The 19,378-nt window shown below is 39.5% G+C and overlaps 1 protein-coding gene across 1 annotated transcript in view; it reads right to left on the minus strand.

Annotated features, from left to right (window-relative positions):
• samd10b (sterile alpha motif domain containing 10b) overlaps positions 1-4,105 on the minus strand; it is a 48,744-nt gene extending 44,639 nt beyond the window's left edge. The window contains exon 1 of the mRNA XM_022192079.2: positions 3,734-4,105. Within this exon, the coding sequence (XP_022047771.1) occupies positions 3,734-3,746 (13 nt within the window). The 5' untranslated portion in view covers positions 3,747-4,105. The remainder of the gene's footprint in view (positions 1-3,733) is intronic.
• Positions 4,106-19,378: the final 15,273 nt, after the last annotated feature.

Genomic DNA, 19,378 nt, shown 5'->3' on the forward strand with positions numbered 1-19,378 from the left:
ATTTCTGCAACTTCTTTGAGTAAAATATCATAAATGCAAGAAACAATGGACAAAATTATTTTGAAAAGCCAAGATCAATATCTCTTTCAGCTGACACAATGGTTTATGAACACTTCTCGGGACTCTTATCAAAGCATCTGGAGGATTCCAGTTACGGTAATGCATCCCTCTTCGTCCACTCCCCCCCTCTGTCCACTCTGTCTTCATCCCAATCTCTCTGCGTCTAAAATCCACAGGCCAGGTGCAGCTGGAAAGCAGCGGTGAATCAAAGAGGATGATGGATGACAGAAGTGTGTGTGTGTGTGTGTTTTCAAGAGGAATCTCCATGCATTATAGCGAGTGGCACACTCCCTGCTGTGAGAAAGCTAGAGACGATAATGGATAAGAGAAAGAGGTTAACAGCTTGCATGCTCCCAGCACTGCACATACAGTTGAGCTATAACCCCAACTGTGCCTTCTGTAACTGAGAGGGTTCACACACTATTACTTTACGACTGAGGCCCGAACACACATTTGGCTCCAACACCAAATGCACCAAATGGACGCCGTCTCCAGCAGGCGACGTAACGCACGCCAGAATAACAACAAAGGGTGTGTTTGTCTGTTTAGAGCTAACACTCCTCCCTCCCCCAAACGTCCCACCCACTGGGGTTCTGGCGGCCCTCCTGCTTCATCTGCATGTTCACGCACACAAACACAAACACACGCACACATTCACACGGCACAGACTGGAGTCCGGCGAGATAGCAGGAATACCCCACTGAAACGGGACAATTATTTTATAGTCCAATGAGCCCATGACAGCGTGACCCCCATCAGAAGAGAGGGTGTGTTTATGTGCTGTGGTGATATCGAGGAAAGGGTTAACAACACAACAGATCCTTCAAGAAGACATAAATATAAATTATATTCTGTGTTTTGCTAATTTTATTGTTTTAAAATTATGTTTTCCAACTCATATGTTGCCCTAATACTTCTCTATGAAGAGACATTTCTGTTTTTTATTTCAAGAAATCCTGCATCGTCTCCACTACTGTATAGATCTCTCATCTGTTAGCCCCCGTCCCACTGATGTGTCCATCACAGAGGCAACAAATAGAAACCATCGACCCTCCTACAGCGGACTGTCTGCTGACATGCCCGAAGACAGACAAGGGGGCTGAGATAAATAAATGGGTTGTTTTTAGATTCAGATCGAGCTGTGAGCTCGCCTCCATGAGGGCCTGTCAGGGTGGTGGCGAGCACGGCTTGTTGCTTTTATTTTTTGCTTTCTGTGCATGCACTTGTGCACATGTGCCTAGCAGTGTACAGATGGATGGAAGCCACCCTGGAATTTGCTGCACTGGTCCAGATCTTTAGATATCCTGCTGCTGAGCTTAGTCAGGCCTGCCTCTTACTGTACACTCTCTGGGTTGCCCCTCCATGCCTATTCCTAATGTGAGCACAGGATGAACCATGCTGCTCTTTCCTATGTAAAAAAATAGATAAATGAAAAAAAATCTCTGCTCCTGAACAATGTGTACTGGACAGCACAGTGGCCTGGTAGCATCATTTGTATGGCTGCTTATCTTAGATATGACAATACAGGCAGATGTCCTGGGCAATTCACGCAAACATCTGATGAATTTCATCCACTCTGAATTGCCAAACATGGAGAACATAACAAGGAGAACATAATTACATAGCGTGACTCGCTGTGCAGCAGGCAGCAAGGAAGAAAATGTAATTCTCTTGGCAATTTACATGAAGATGAGGCAAAAAAAATGTCTATTGCGCCATTTAAAATGCAGAGCACCCCTTGTAATTGATCGTGTCACAGGCCTGTAGCTGACAGCCCACCTAACAATAACACCGCTACCTCCTGACAAATGGAAATCAATGCGAGCATTATGAGTCAACACTGCTATTGTGCCACACATACCCCACCTGAAGTTGTCACGGTTCACAAACTGGAGTCTCACGGTAAACTGTTCTCAATTAACAGTTATCTGATTGTGGGTGCACATTCCTCAAACAGTGTAAAACTTTTAGAAAAGTTGTAAATCACAGACAAAATCTTCCTGCACAAGGTGACATATGTGCGAAGAGCACCGGGGTCCATTACCTCCATCATTACGACGGGCTAATCATGCCCTCTTGTGTGTCTTCAAACAGTGCCATAGTCTTTTTTGGACCAACACTCATTAAAGTTTAAGTGGCACAGCACGCTGTCAGGGTGGCATCACCGCCCAGGGCTCTGAGTAAATTAATGATGCTTAAGTAAACTATGGATTAATTATAGATAGTCCAATGTGTCACTAGGCATATATGCATATCTGACTGAGTCTCCTACCTGCAGCCATGCTAATGAAGAGCCAACCTGCTTCGGTAGCAGAGGACAGATGGAAAACACACTTGGCACTACAGCGATGCTCTCACACATATTATTGCCCTTGAGCAGAGAGAGGCTCTGATTAGGCTTCACTTAAGTTAGTTAGCCTGGAGCAAACACCAGCCAGCCAAGCACAGGAGGAGAGAAAGGGACAAGACAACAACAGCACGAACAATAAAAAAAAAAATACACACAGAAGAGGGTTTCATGCACAGTATATTAATTTCTAAATGGGTTTGTCCCCTGAAGGTAGGGGATGTGGGGAAGCCAATTCACAGGCCGATAAAGAGGCTTTTTTTTTTTTTTTTTTTAGCTGAGGCTGCATTAAATGTGACCTAATTTGTAAAAATGCTTGATTTACTTCAACGAAATTTGGGGTTTTCGAAGAAATCTGTGTAATTCAGTAGATCGGTTGACAAGAGAATGCTCTGTAACTGTTTGAAGTGTAATTATTTTCACCTTTTCTACCAGCTTCTCAAAAGGTTTTTGTCTTAAATGACTTTAGAATAACCAATGATCTCTCAATCATGAAAATAATCATCAGACTAATATATAAGAACATGACTGCGGACTTGACCAAAATATATTTAGTGGAAAGTGGTGGCTCTTTTTTATATGATACATTTGGATTTAAAGGAATAAATTCAGTTTTGTGTTGGTGAGAGGTGATGGGCGTGTTTGAGTTTTGCCAACAATACGGATCAAGTCACATTCTATACTTATTTTTTGTACAAAAGCAAAACAAAAGACCAAAAGACAAAGACTGCTGCATTATTGTTACAATCCTGAGCTGAATACTGAATGAATTTATCCAGGTGAGCCAGGCGCTGTTTGACAAATACACACTATCAAGTTCAAACAGACCACGGGAAACACTCAACTTCCAATATAATCCTCTTCCCAGTATAACAAAGACTCTGGGTACTTTGCTGCGCTGAATATCAAACACTGAATCAGGGAAACAAGCTGCTTTTGTAAGCTCCACTTTTTTGTGGGTCATTCACAAGTTTGAGAGTGGATCTTTGGCAAATCCAGGTTAAACTGACGGAGGAGACCGGGTTCAGGTTGTTCTTGAGGAAGATCTAAAATGCTGAGAGTTTGATTTGTTTTGAGGAGGATGAGGGAGAAAGTAAAAACACAGTGGATTGTAGTCACATTTCTAGCAACTTGAGCATCTTTTGAAAAGAAAAATTGCATCAATGCATCTCTGGATGAACACATATGGGATGGCAGTGATGACAAACTGCTGAGATCTGATGTGACATTTCAAGAATAAACACATAAAAAGTACAAATTGTCTGTATGAACTCATGCCACTGTATGAGATAATCTTCGGTGGAAGGAATATTGAGCACTCCTTACCGTCCACAGCCATAGTCGGTCTCAGCGTGTATCTCTCCGTGGTGTCAACAGGACTCTCCCATTCTTGTGGCAGACGGATGAAATGTAGGCTGCTGAGAGGAGAGGATAAAGAGCGCTTCTTGCCCTCCTCGAACCTGCTATGTGGGCATGGAGAAAGCTCTGGATGTGGGAGGGAGAGAGAAAAAAAGGAAAAAAAGAAAAGAGCAGGATCACACTACTCTCCCTCTCTGTCGGTTCACGGCCATTTGTTGTCCGGGACGCCGGGACCAGTCCGATATGAGGCTGCTCCTCCCGTATCTCCGCCCCCCTCTCCGCTCCGCTCCTCTCTCCGTACCTGACCGCCGGGAGACAAAAGGTCATTACGCCCCGACACCAGCTGTTACTGGATCCAGGCTAGATGATGCCCCCTCCCTCCTCTCCATCTGTGCACGCCACGCGCAAACACTTCCACGCCTCATTTTTTTTTTATTACAGTGCCTAGAAGCTCCAGCACACGCTCATGACTTGACATCCTCCTCAATGACAACAATAAAACATCTTTAATTTTAATGAACTGACATCAGATCTAACAAAAAACAAACAAACAAAAAAAACCCCACAAATGCCACTTTAATGTTGCTCCACTTCAGGTGTCCACTTTTACCAGATGTATGTTGTACTTAATTATATTGTTAGAATTATGTTATTTTTCATCAATTTTATTGCAGTTTTAACAAAAATAAAATTATTTTATTGTTCATATTCTCATTTACCCTTATTTCTGCATTTATTTTACTTAGTCAAGCCTGAAATTATTCATATCCCTCGCAAATTTTGACTTAAAGTTGCTTTTATTCAACTAGCAGGTCTTTTTTGATTGGAATTCACACAAGTGTTTCCCAAAAGATTTTTAAAAAAGGATGTACAAGAACTATCATTGTGGAAAAAATTCAAAACTATATTTTATTGTTAATACCTTCTTCAACCCTTCACTTCCTTATGTATTTACTCAATTACTATTATTCTTAGCCTTGTGTTTATGGCGTTACTCTCCATTTTCTTTTATTCCACGAGTTTCTTCCCTTACTTGGACGTGGCATTTTATTTTTATATCTGGTGTTATCACTGGACTGACCAGCCTTCTGTTTAATGTTCTTCCTGTGTACCCTTCCTTTGCTTTGTCTGTCAAGCACCTTCTGTCATACATTTTAAAAGTTACCATATAAATAAAGTTATTTTATTTTTAATGTATTGTCTATTTTTATTGCATGGTTGATTTTTTAAAAAACTTTATTTTATTGTTCATATTCTCTTTAATCCTTTATTTTACTCTGTTAGTACCATTTTTTTAGCCTTGTCTTCATGGCGTTAACCTCCACTTTCTTGTATTCCACTTGTTCCTTCCCTTACTTGGATGCATAGACTGTATATAAAGATTTATATACAGTCCATGCTTGGATGTAGCTTTTTTCTTTTAATTTAAATTTAATGCATTGGACTGGTAAGCCTTTTGTTCAAATTTCTTCCCGAGTATCCTTCTTTTCTTTTTGCCCTGCCAGTAAAGCACTTTGTAAACTGTTTTTCAGTAGGTGCTAAAGTTATTAAAAAGACTGAATAATGGGGATACAGTGCAGAAACTGACAGATGAAACTATGGCTGGCGACAATAAAACAAAAAAAGGGAAAAAATCTGAATCAATTTCAAGGATCCAAAAGCTTTATTGTCATATGCAGCAAAAACAAGTCATTAGTGCAATGAAATTTGTAGTTCTTCACATTTAGTTATGCTGTTAACCCTTACTCATATATGTGACAAATATGAACATGCAAAGAAGTGCAAAAAGAAAAAACTAAAGCAGCATGTGTAACATTTATGATAGCTAGGATCTACTCATACAAAATAATGTTTAACATACAAAAGAACGGTGCATAAATGGCAAAATACACTGTAATGGTATGTGAAAGGTTTTGTAGTGCAAAGGTCAAGATGTGCAAAAAATCTACATATCTGTTAAACATTTTTCAGTTTGTCAATACATGTAATGACTAAGCTTCATTTTATCTTAAAGATCACATCAGAAGATTATTCCAGTAGCGTATTATACTCTCAGAGTGCAGGCTTACTTTTTCTTATAGTTCCCAAACAGAGCAGAATAATGGTCAGAGCTTGTGGCACCAGCTCCCAGACATCACTTCTGCATTCCTTTTTGCACAGAGTACACTGACAAAAAAGAATTACTGGATGAACAATTACTACTTTTTATTCCTCTCAAATGAACAGTTTGCGTTACTCTGACTTTAAGGAAAGTCAGCTTGAACGTTTCCAACTCTTCCAACTTGAGAATTTGCTTTGCCCAAACATAAAATGTGAAGCATGATTTTATCATTAGGAAACTGATCTTCCCTTTCCTTTGCTCTGTAATCCTGTAAATCCAAAGAAAACAGCAATTGAGTTGCAGCAGAAAACTTAAAAAAAAAAAAAAATCAAATATCATAAAATGTAAGCTCTAATTAGAATCCACAGAATTAAACTGATATCACAAAAGCAGAACAGGCCTTCACTTCAACTGTGGCTCAAAATACACCTTTTACAGTATGGAGATTGCACATATGCTGCTATAGGTCCAGGCCACTAGGGGACATCCCATCATGCGCTGAGCATCTGTCCTCTATACTCTCCTTTCTCTCTCCATATATTTATATGCCACCATGGAATGCCGTTAACTTTGTGTCCCATCTCTCTAGTAGTTTGTCTTTTGTCCTCTCTGCAGATATTTCTGCCTCCAGACCTTCACATAACTGATTAATAGTCTCACAAACCTCTCAGGATTTGTTGTGTTTGTTTATTTCTCTCCTCTACCTTTTTTGTCGCCTTACCCCAACCAATCGAAGCAGATGGTCGCCCTCCCTGAACCTGGTACTGCCTGAAGTGTCTTTTTGAGAAAAGGTAGTTTTTTAATCACGCAGTTGACAAGCACTCTGCTCATTGAATTTATTGGGTTTCTCTCTGTAATGTAATACCCATAATCTTAACCTTAGTATGTGAAGTTTCCTGACATGACTGATGTTGTGAATCGTCTCCTAAATGCATAAGTAAATTGAATTGTGTCTCCCTCTCAAGTCCGCACTTTTCCTCTTTTCAAACCAAACCATAATATTTCTATTAGTAGAGAAAAATGAAGGGATTTGTGAAGCTGCATGGAATTTTAATGGGGGTTTTATGACTTCTGACAAAAATAAACACATTTGACAATTCATTTGCAGATTAGGAAATGTAGGTTTACTTATAAACAGCATGAATCCCAGGGAAGTAATAGCAAGTCTACTAGAATCCCCCGAATCTTCAATTTGACAGAAAACTTTGTTTTTGTGTTCGAGTTTGACTGAAAGTAAACATAGAAAGTTGTCCCCTGTGAATTTCACTCTCTGAAAGCTGCACAGTATGTACCTTTTCATTGTATTTTTGCAGTCTGCCAACTCAAACCACATTATATTGCACTCACTTCTTCTCTGCGCAAACAAGCTCAATCACAAGTGAGCCACAGTCTCAGACTAACAAACACGCATTCTTGAATACAGCAAGAAAGGCAACTGGCAAGTCCACACAGATCAGCAGCTTTCTGTGTATACTCAAAGACAAGTCTTTAACATGGATTCTGATATTTATTTATTTGCATGATAAAGGTTTCTTTGCACCTTTGATCCAAATGCTTCCCAATTCTCTAAAGTTAAAGGAGTTAGGAAAAATATGATGCACCATGGTAAACAAAAATATGACAGTAAGGTTCAGGTTAGCAGATCAGTCATTTAGTGTCATATTTCTAAGTTGGGGTCCCAAACGAGAAAAAAAATAAATAAACAGAGCAGAAAAGCCTGAGATTGTTCTCTAGTCAGTCAATGTCTTTTCCATGACAGCAATTGTCCCCCAACACTCAACCAAGTATTAACCATGATGGCAAAGGTCTCATACGGGAATTTATAAGTAGTTGAAGTAATTTTAACCCAAAAACCACAATATTTTTGTCACCTTAACCACAATCTCAGGTTAATCACACATTCATTTTGTAAAATAAAATTTTTCAGTGCTGGTTTTATCCAACTTTGTGAAAACACTTTACATTAAAGCATAAAAGAAAGATCTTGTATGCATTCTCCATACTAGGATGGATATTTGTTTTGATATTTGGGCATATGTAAGGTTTAAAGATTATAGGTAATTGGCAATTATTTGACATCTCCTAAGCTCTGGAACAGCCTTCCTGTTTCAATCAAATATTCCTGCACCATTCCTGCTCCAGTTCTTAGCAGTCTTAAAATTTCCTATTTATTTTCATCAGAGAAATTGATCTTAAAAGCTGTTATTTTGGCAGTACAAAGACGAAGGAGAGAAGGACGCTGGGTGGAACTGCACCAGAATCTAGTAAACCCGGCAACGCCATCTGGGGGAGTCTCACCCCAGGAACTAGATGAAACCTTGACTTTCACTTTGGTCACCCAAGTTCACTAACTGAGACAAGACAGACGTGGTTTTAATCAGAAGTATATTTATAGAACAACTGAGTGAAAGCTGAATGTCTGGAAGTGCCTACAGAGAGAGTAGCCTCAAACAAATACAAATGAATAAGTCCAATCTATGAAACTTCACAAAAAGTTTCCAACAATTGAATTCTGTTTAACACTGCAATTCTTTAAGAAACACTTCCAGACCAACAAAATTAACAACAGGAGAGGGAGATAGATGGAAGTCAGCAGTGTGGAGATAGTCATTGACTTAATAATGTTCCAGGAGAACAAATACCCAACCACTCTTGAGCTCACAGCTACCACTACAAACAGGTGTAAGATACTGTACCTCTGTGCTCTGATGACTACAGCTTTTGAAGGAAACCACAATATAGTGTCTGACTTCCACCACCAGCCGACAACCAACTCCATTAAAGGGGGATGATTTCTTTTATTGCTTTAGCACAAATGTAAGGATAATTATCAGTAAAGGCCAAATCTATTGCAAAGCTAAGGCCAATCTAAGAACAAATTATAGCTAAACTTAGGCAAAGCTAAGACAAAACTATTGCAGAGCTTACGGAATCCAAGGAAAAGCAAAGGCAAAACAGCAGGAAATAAAAAATCCACAATACAGAAAAAGGCACAATACATATCCATACCAGTAATAATAGCCATACCTTGGCATAACAGTGTATTGACAGTTGCAACCTCAAGAGGGATCAGCAGCATCCACATTATGCAAAAGGCAGACAATCTTTCATTGCACAAATCTTAGCCAAACAGACAAATGCACCTTTATCACTGTGTGCATATGAATACACAACACCTGTAAAGTAACCAACAACTTTCAAACAATCCTGATCACTAGTGATGTTACGCTCGAGCCAGTTTGCTCGACACAGTGCCGAGCTTTTAAAGTGAAAGTGTTCCGAGACGGTGTTTCGATCCCTGCTTCAGCAGGCCCACAATCACGTGACTATCGAGAGCGAGGCCTCGTTACGTCACATCGCGTGTCGCGGTGCTTCGCGTGAACTTTGAAGGGGTCAGACATTTCAGTCTGTCCAGGTCAATGACATACGTCATTGGTCCAGGTCTTAAAAGGCATAGGGGTCTGATTCACTCCTCAAATTGTGGGTTTTTGAGAGGAGGAGATCACACTAGCGCATTTGCCATTTGTCATTTTGAGAGAAGTTAGGGAGAGTATACATTTAGTTAGAATTTAGTTTAGATATATCTAGTTGCATTAAATACATTAAATAACACACAGATACATAGGCATAGATTCACTCGTACACACACATAGATTCATAGAAACACGCTACACATATATGCACACAAACATACATATATAACGTTTTAAAACATTTATTGCAAGTACAAAGCAGTGTGAGACAAGCAGTCCTGAGGCTTTTTCATTTTTTTCCACTTAGATGCAGTTCTGACACAGGACCAGCAGATGTCACTCTTCTGATTGTGTCAAATGCTTCGAAGCAATGTGTCATTCTTGAAGCAGATGTGTCAAAGTGGTTCACTGCTTCATGAAGCTTCGATTTCACCATCACTACTGATCACCTACCTCAGAGTCACTGAGGAGCCCATCTGGCAACCAGGAAGCAGAGACAAAAGGCAGCCATGATGACACAGGTGGTTTAAATGCCCTCAATCAGGGGCGAGGCCATGGGAGGAGTCAACATCATTCTCTGGTGGTGCATTCAAGAGCTATCAGGAAATACTTGATTCACCTGAGCACACCTGGTCCTACTACACCATCCTATTTTTCTTGTTCTGGTAGTTATTTCTAGCCTAGCTGCGCTAGACAACCCATGGCAACGAATTTAATTCTCTGCCAGGGTGGGTCTAGTTACCCTCCATAAGGCTCGAGGTTGGATGCTCCTAAAACTGGCCGACGAATCACCATGAAGTGTAGAGTCAGAAGGCGGGTGTAACTAAGTGACGACAGAGGCGCGACAATTCTGACAGAAACAACCAGAAACAACTAGCCTAGCCGCGCTAGACAACCCACGGCAACGAATTTAATTCTCTGCCAGGGTCGACAACAAAAACGACAACAGTTGTTGAGCTCCATTAGCACCGACTCTGAATAATCTTTCTGTTAACGTGTCTGTAATATACTTGAGCTTCACCCATTGACTGAATAAATAAGGCTTCACCAAACTACTGCATCCTCTGATTTCCGGCGCTGTAGGAACTACGTCAGTCTATTCGTTGCACTGATTGGTTGTATACCTACCCAATTGCTGCAGAGTGATTTGAAAGGCAACCGTTTAGCCCGCCTCCCTCCCTGTCGAGAGTTCCTAGACCCTTGTGTCTTCAGACCTGGGTCTAGCGCGGCTAGGCTAAGTTATTTCTGTATTATTTAGCTTTTTTAACTGCTTTTATAAGTTTCATTCTGTCACAGTATTTTCACATAATTTGGTTGCTTAAAACATGTTATACGTATACATTTAAATTGTTTTGACCGATATGAATGCAGCTCAAGCAATGTTGTGAAGAAGCAAATAAGTAATGTAATGAGTTGTGTAACAAATTATCCTCTGCAAGGTGGAAATATGCACAGTAATACGTTACTTTTTGAATATGTCATTATTCGAAACACAGACTGCACAGTCTGTCAATAATTAAAAGTTTCAAACACAACTTGAATTAAACCTAATGACACAATCAGGGCTTTTTTTTTTAATCAGACTCCAGAAAGTGCCCTCTAGAACAACATGAAGATACCTTTGCCTGCTCAAGAGTACTATCAGTGACAAACAAACAAGGATTTTTTTTAAGTGTGTACAAAAGGCTGAGTGCCATCGAGTGGTGAATAAAAAGAGGTTCGCTGAAACAGTAGAAAAATCAGGCTAGAATCTCTGCAAACAAGAGAAGGAGATCCACGGCTTACAATCCTAAATTCAGCCGTCCACCAGTAGACACCCACGTCAGCTGCTATTTGCACGTCAAACAGCCAAGCTTCACCTCAAAGCAGAGAATATGGCAGAGAGTTCTGAACATGCCTTCATGTCAGTGTAATCTCCCTACATACACAGCTAATTGATTCAGATGGCAGTCAGATGCATTCAGACTGCTCTGCACTGGTGCTTTTTTGTAGACCAGCGAACAGATATGTCCCTGAAAGACTCTAGCAGTCCGTGTGAGAAGATGAGGGCCCTCCCTGAGGCCAAGGCACTGCATCATCAAAGAGTAAACAACAAGGAACAAAGCACTAGCTGGTCCACCAGGGCTTCATCAGAATGCATGCTGACTATGAGTGAAAGTACTTCACACTCACCCATAGTTACACAGGGACACATGCATGCACACGCGGATTTACACATAATGCTGTAAACACAAAGAGACACACGCATTTGCAGGCACTCACTCATACTCTCAGAGCTTAATCTAGAAATGTGCTTCTTGTAAGAACATTTTGTCATTTAGAAAACTGAGCAGTCAAAGCATGTATCTTTTATTCAGAGGGCGGTCAGTGACGTTGAATAGAATGGGTCCTGCACACATTAAGGAGTAATATGTTTCAGAGACACAGCAGCTAAAGTATGATCAGCTCTTGCAGAAAGAACTGTTTGTACAGTGCCTGAGCAGATAAACACAAGAAAACAGCAGCTCAGGGGAATGGAAAGAGCTACTGTTTATATCCATTCTTTACTTTGTTGATATTCCTTCTTTATTGTGTTGCTTCTGCAGGGAGTGTGCTTAAAGTATCTCTTCTGAGTTGTATGTAGCAGCTTATCAGTGAAAGCGAAGAGAGATGGTGACTCAGAGAGTGTTGGCCTGTCCACATGACCTACACTTTGGAACATGTAACTGACATCGGATGCCATAAAACATTTGCTGACAGTGTTGTACCATTGCATATGGCTGGTCCTCTTTGTGTTCTTTAGCTTTCGACAGTGCAACACGCATGCATAATATGCATTTGTGCAATGGAAATGCATTCATACATCCTCACATACCACTTAAGTAGTTGTACTTTTTGTAACCGCACCACCACCACCACACACACTCACACACATACGCATACACAGACACATACACAATAAAACAGTATGTTTGTGCTGCTAACAGCCAGATTGTGACTGATAACACGATAAATAAAGGGCTGTCTTGGGGTTGTGTTAGAGCTCTCTTCAAAGACAGAGGGAGAAGGAGAGCACTTCCTCAAGAGACACAGAGAAGCTATTGATACTGGAGTGTGGCGTCGGCCTTGCCAAAGCTGGTGTCATGGTGAATGGCTGTCCCTGAGTTGGCAGTGGGGAGTACTGGTGCCAAGAAGAACAGAAAAATGGAAAGAAAAGAGTAGTTGAGGGAAAGCCTGGATAAAACCTTGGGTGCATCTAAATGCTTAGAAACAGAACAGATTCAAAGAGGCTGGATTTCAATAAAACATAAGAGTTCTCTTCTTCTTGTACTTAATATGATCTGAAAGGGAATGTCTGTCAGGTGGAAGTGAAAGCAATCTAATGAATTCCCATAGGGAGCTATTTACTCCACTGAGATGAGCATAGATGATAGAGAGGGATTCACTTTATAGTGTTAAGTTGTGGCCCTGAGCTGTTTTCCTAATCAGAGACCTGGGGAAGTTTTTGGTAATTCTGTGTGCATATTGGAGAGAGGCCTGCTTTGAAAAAGCTGTGTCCCCTCTCCGGATTTATTCAGGATGTGGAGCAAAAGCTGACAGAACCTATTTGAGAGATATATTCCCTCAGCCCCTCCCTGATTATCACCTCTTGTCTCCTGGTTTGCAACCTCTGTGTATGTATATGCGTGTGTGTACATGTGTATAATGTATTTGTGCTTCAGTGTGTGTGTGTGTGTGTGTGTGTGTGTGTGTGTGTGTGTGTGTGTGTGTGTGTGTGTTTGTGTGTGTGTGTGTGTGTGTGTGTGTGCATACGTGCAGGGAGGGACGGATGGAAAAGGAGCGTCATTCTCATTCCACTCACTCTTTGAAGAGACCTCACTCTTATGCAAATGACCAAAGCGTAACAGACAGTGTCTGAAGCTGAGCTGTGCTACAAACTCTGCCTGTCACACACACACACACACACACACACACACACACACACACACACACACACACACACACACACACACACACACACAATCTATCATCTATCTATCTATCTATCTATCTATCTATCTATCTATCTATCTATCTATCTATCTATCTATCTATCTATCTATCTATCTATCTATCTATCTATCTATTTATTGGTTTATCTTTCTGTCTCATCTGCGTATCTGTCTGTTTTACTTACATAACATAAATGTCTGCTTCCTCCCCTGTAAAAGCCAATACTGCAAAAGCAAGAATGTCATCCTGCGCCTGTGGCTGAATGTCACCGATTCCTTTGACACTGTGGCACAAAACCAAATGCACTGGATTAATGGTATGTCTACATGAGTGGCACTGACCAAATGATAAGTTTTTTGTACAAACTGGGACAAATTTATCCAAGCAAATTGAATAAATCCTAAAGAGAGGAGGATAATTCCAGTAGAAAAATAAGCCACCTGCAGAACATCATGCAATGCTTCAAGTAAGTAATGTTTGGTGTTGCACAAAAAAGAGGTGTTGCTAGTCGAGTGAGGGAGAGCTTTTGTGATGAAGAGAGGTTTGGGAACCTCTGGGGTCTTCTTGTTCGCGCTTTGTTGTGATAGTTTCTGCAGGGCTAGCTTTAGCCTGCTACGTTAGCTTGTAGGAATAGAAGATGTCCAGTTTGGATGATCTGTAGTCCAGAAGTCAGAGAAGCAGACTAGGAAGTTGAAGGATGGGGTGTGAAGCTGGACTGTGGCATATTTTCAATTCTCTGACCTTTTTTATTCATGATCCCTGACATAAATAAGCAATAAGGAGTCGGAACACTAAGTACTTTCAGCCGTACATGAGGTAGAGCAGTGTTTTCATTTGAACTTGAAGTACACTGAGATATGAAGGCCTCATTTACAATATAGATGAGTAAAAGAACAAAAAAAACTTGGATAAAATAGAACTATTAAAGGGCAAAGTTAGCAAACTAAAATCATTAATTAGTGTGTTTAAGTTTTAAAAACTAAGACATCAGCTAAAACTAGAGCAGCTAGGAAGACATTCAAAACCTGAACTGCCTAAAGGGTAAAAATGATTTGAGCTTTAGATGGTTTGACAAGTTGTTCCAGGTTACAGGTACACAGTGAGAAAAACTGGATTTTCCAAGCTCAAGTAAAAACAGCCGCCACCTGCAGTGTGATCCAATCATTTAAGGGTGTTTGGTAAGTGCCTGCCTTGTAAGACAGTAATGAGGTCACATAATGGGGTAGAAAACCAGTAAGAGCCTGATAAATTTAAAAAAAAAAAATCCCATGGCTATCACACCTTGCAGCTTTCCAGTCTTAGCATTCATGCATTCTTTTAAGTATGTGATTTTTTTTCTTTTCACAAACAGTGGAATCTCGTGTGCTTTTACTTGTTCTGAGTGCCAGCTTTTTAAAGCAAACAAGCAAAAAGTACTAATAATTTCAGCATTGACAATGAAAAATGTGATTGCACAATTACTATGATAGTACTGCTGGTTTCTTTTGCTGTATTGTCCCAACCTAAAAAACGCAACTAATGGGAATAACAATCCCCACGAGGAAAAAAAAAGCATTCTTTCAAATTAGCTGTTTTAATGTCTTTACAATCAGAACACATCAAAAGTAAGAACCCATGCATTAATAATAGTGCAGTAAGTGCACTTTTTCATTCAATTCAATTCTACTGCCTTTGAGTATGAATAAACTGAAATGTAGCTGAATGTACTTTTTGTTTTAGCTGGAACATAATTTCATTTTAATCCTCTCTGCTGTCACCCATCCACTCTCTCAGTCATATTGTTTTATCTTGCTCACAATGTCTGCTATTATCTTCACAAGGGAGCAATTCTCTGGTTGTGGAACACGAAAAAAAAGACAACACAAAGTCACATATCTGACATGAAATGACAAGACAAGAAAACAGCATGACACGCATTTAGTCTTTATATATAAAAAGACCTCTTTGTGTTTGAGTCGCACCCCCCAGAGATCTTTCTAACTGGAGAGAATCCAGGTTTATTGAAGCTTTATACTTCTAGGAAACGGCCTGATGCTCAGTTCATCTGTCTTTATCTGCTAGTTCCTCCTTTTTTAAATCCAGCTCATCTCTCGTCTCATCTCTTGTCCTCTTCTCTCCTCTGAAGAAGGCTCGGAGAAGACAGAATGCATCATGATCTGATTCACTGTGTCCAAAGACATGGCTGCCTCAGTCAGACACCAGGTCAGGAGAACAGCTCTGGTCAATAACCTCACTTATGTGCATCAGAGGAACAAATCAGCTCCACTTTGGATCATGTTCGCTGTTGACTTTTAATGTGAAACATATGAAAGCCTCTTACCAAAACAGCATGAGCGCATTTCACATGCTGCTTTTCTTTTCTTTTCCCTTCAGCCTCAAGGTGATATTATTGCTGCTTAAAGACAGCTTTTATCACACAGCAATCAGGCTAATGAATCAGTACATATGTCATGTTTGTCACATTTGTCAGTCCATTTGTATTCACAGCACAAATCCACTATCCTTTTATTTGCCTTACAGTGTCTCAGATCCTACCCGACTAATTATCCGACTGCCCTTATTCAAAGCTTTGTTGTTGCACTAAGCTCAGCGGATCAATGAAACTCCATTTGAACATCTGTTGCCCAAAACGACTGTGAATGGCCACTCCTAAAGCAAGGCCCTTATAGGAATTAAATGCCGTCCTTTCCCAAGGACACTTTACTTTGTTTCAGAATAATGCGCTGCCTGTAATCAGCGCTAAATAAATCATTAATCCTCCCAGGACTTTCTTTTACATATGAAGTCAGACATTGTGCAATCAGGCTGCTTTCAACTAAAAGATGGTAATTGAGCTTAGCATGTGTGTGTAATATTGAAAAATGATGATGTATGTGTCCTATTTTGTGATTTTAATTTTTTTTTAATTTTTTGCCCACATTTCATTGTTGAGGATAATGAGATAAAATTAACTCACAATGCAGTCCAGGCAGCATGAATGATGCGTCTGTGTTTCTTTGTGCATGTAGGTGTGTGTTGGGAGGTGATGCATTACGTGTATCCATAAACCTGTCATCTTGACATATCTCCTCCTGTGTTTTTGTCTTGCAAAAAAAGCAGCTTTCTCTCAATCAGCAGACCATAAATGAGACATGTTGCTATTTGCAGGGATATTTCACCTGTTAATTCTTGGTATCTATGGACTGCTATAGTTCTACATCAACATTTTTTATTGCTACGGACATCCGTTGTGACAGGAGAGGACACATTGTCCAGTGGTCCTCCTCTCCCTCCCGTGTCATAATGCATCGAATAAACAGATTAAATGGAGTTATGCATCCATGCAAGCTGGCTCACACATGACTGGATAAACATGCAAGGACACACATGCTGCTGCACACTTGCAAAGAAATGCACACACTTTCATATGCAGAGTAACTCAGCTGTAATTTCGCTTGTTTATTAGACATTAAATTTACCCATCACACATTGGTTTATCACCATAATAAGTATTATTTACAAAATAAGAGATTTTATTTTGGATCTCCCTCGTCGAAAATGCAGTTCTATCCAAATTAAGTGATTAGTCTTTGTTGAAAAATAAACTGAGCCACTAAATTAAAGCCTTTCAGCTCTCCTCATATGGACAAATCACACTAATGACTGTCTCTAACAATGATGTTATTCCCTTGCCTTTAGAATAATAAACATGTTGTCTATCAAAAGCCAGATTTCTATTATGACTTATTGGACTTGCAGTCAAAAACTTAATGCTTGGGCCAGGAAAATCAGTTTAAAAAAAGCTAGGCAACAGTTTGTATCAATTTCTCTTAAATTAAGTTGAACCAACAAGCTAGTACACCGAGTTGGTGAAATTAAGTTTTTCTCTTATATCAAAGTTTTTTTAAATGACCACTTACGTAAGAATTAGTCGCGTAAACACAAGTTTTTAAGTTGATTATTCTTACAAAAAATAAACTGTTCCAACTAGCATTCCATTTCATTTAACGTGAATTATTGATTATTATGTCCTTAATTACCATAGTGACGAACACAAGTTTTTAAGTCAGCCAGCTCAAAAAAATAAATATAAGCTGCTCCAATGTTCAGTAGGCAGGGGAGTGGGACTTGAAATCCTGAACTTAAAGTTAAGAAAAAAATAATTGTCGAGCCAATTTTATTAAGTTACCTTAACCTGAATGTAATTTTAAATCAACTAATGCAGACATTTGAGTTTAAGTTACACACAATATTGAGTGGATGCAAATACTGACATTATTTTGTTAATAAAACTCATCACAATAATGTTTGCAACTTGTAAAGTTTATCTAAGTAAATCTGAATTTTTATCTTGCAACCATGTATTTAATTAAGTGGTGGGAATGGGTTCTTTTGAATTACTTTTTAGAGTGTGGAAGCTGTAGTTTCAGTACAAATGTATGTTTTGATCAAATCAGTCCTTTTCAGACTTTTGTGTCATGGTGCAAAATTGTCTATCATTCAGGCAAGCTAGAAAAAAAAATGCTTTCAGAGTTTATTCCTTCCAGACACAGTTTCCCACTCACAGCTGCATTTACAGGATGCATTGCCAAATGTTTTGTGGCAGCACATCAAAAACAAAATGATGATAGTATGATCTCCAAAGAGACCAGTTCATCTGTATGCGTCAAAACCACCAAGTAGATATCTGTTATCTTGTGCTACCGCTGCCATCACAATAGCAGATTTTGATGTGTGTGTATGCATGTTTAATGGAGGTTGACGGATTCCTACTGAATGTTTTATGATAATGGAAGCATGCTTTTGTTCCCAAAAATACGAGTCAGTCTATGTGAAACACCTATTCTAGCCATTTGGTTAGTGATATTGTATCTGCCACTTATGTGCTGCAGTAGACATAGATGAATCCGTGCAGATTAATCAGGGGACAACATGTGTGCTTGGATCAAGCTCTGAAAAATGTTCTCTATTAGTGTTACTAATGACTAATTTATTACTAATGAAACTGACCTGGATCACTCATGAAAGGGTCAGCACTGTGATAAGCATGCAGACCAGTAATTTGTGTGTTTTTTCCCCCTTACCACACAATAATTCAAGCTGCACGCTATGCTCATTTTCACATATTATTACAACAATTATTCAATTAAAATCAAATGATCATTGAAGTAATCACAAGAAAGCGAAAGAGGCAGTGAGATAGCTGGATGAAATCAAGGCCTGAGTTGTACTTCATGTTTCAATTGGTCCTTGGCTGTGTGAGCTATATATCTTCTAATGCGTCTGACAGTCCATTTTCATCATAACATCTTCTCCCAGGAGTAAAATAATGTCTGCCCTTCAGGCAATGTAAATGAAGAAAAATGTAAAGGCCTGAGCCGTGGCTCAGACTGCAAATGGGTGAAGTTAAATGTGATTGAAACTAATTGATGTATGGCCTCACTTCATCTCATGGGATGAAGCCCAGAACTGTCATGTTAATATGTAATTACTTCTATTGCGGTCTCCTGTCTCATGTTTGAATATAGCGTAGATATTATGGGTATTTTTCACTCATAATGTTAGATAAATTATCGCTGTAATACTCTAGCACACATCTGTGAAAACTACAGTGAAGTCCCTTTAATATACGGCTCAGTCTGCTCTTTAAATGTAAATATGCTCTCGAAGACAATGGTCTAGAGTCCACTTCAGACATGTATTAACTAATCTTTCTGAGAGCCATGGTGTGTTTCAGCTGGATTTCAATGAAAGGTACACTGCTGTGGAGAACATGCTGATCCTTTTAAATGTAATAGGCCTGTTTCAGCAGTGAAATTCTGAAAAATGGGAAGGGTCTTGTAATATGCAAGATTCAGACTTGGCAAATGTCAGGTGTGTCATGTTTGCTATGACTGGGGAGGCAGGTCCATTTATTACACTGTCAGGAGAGTAGAGGAACAAATGATGTGATTATTAAGATTAATTGAACTATTGACACATTATACATATATGCTTTCGATCCTTGCATTATTGTCATTAGGAAAAGTAATTATAAGACTTCTACAGTAAGGCAGAATATTGGACAAATGTCAGAAAAAAAGTTTA

This window comes from Acanthochromis polyacanthus, chromosome 6, assembly GCF_021347895.1.
Source record: "Acanthochromis polyacanthus isolate Apoly-LR-REF ecotype Palm Island chromosome 6, KAUST_Apoly_ChrSc, whole genome shotgun sequence".
Classification (NCBI taxonomy): Eukaryota; Metazoa; Chordata; class Actinopteri; family Pomacentridae; genus Acanthochromis; species Acanthochromis polyacanthus.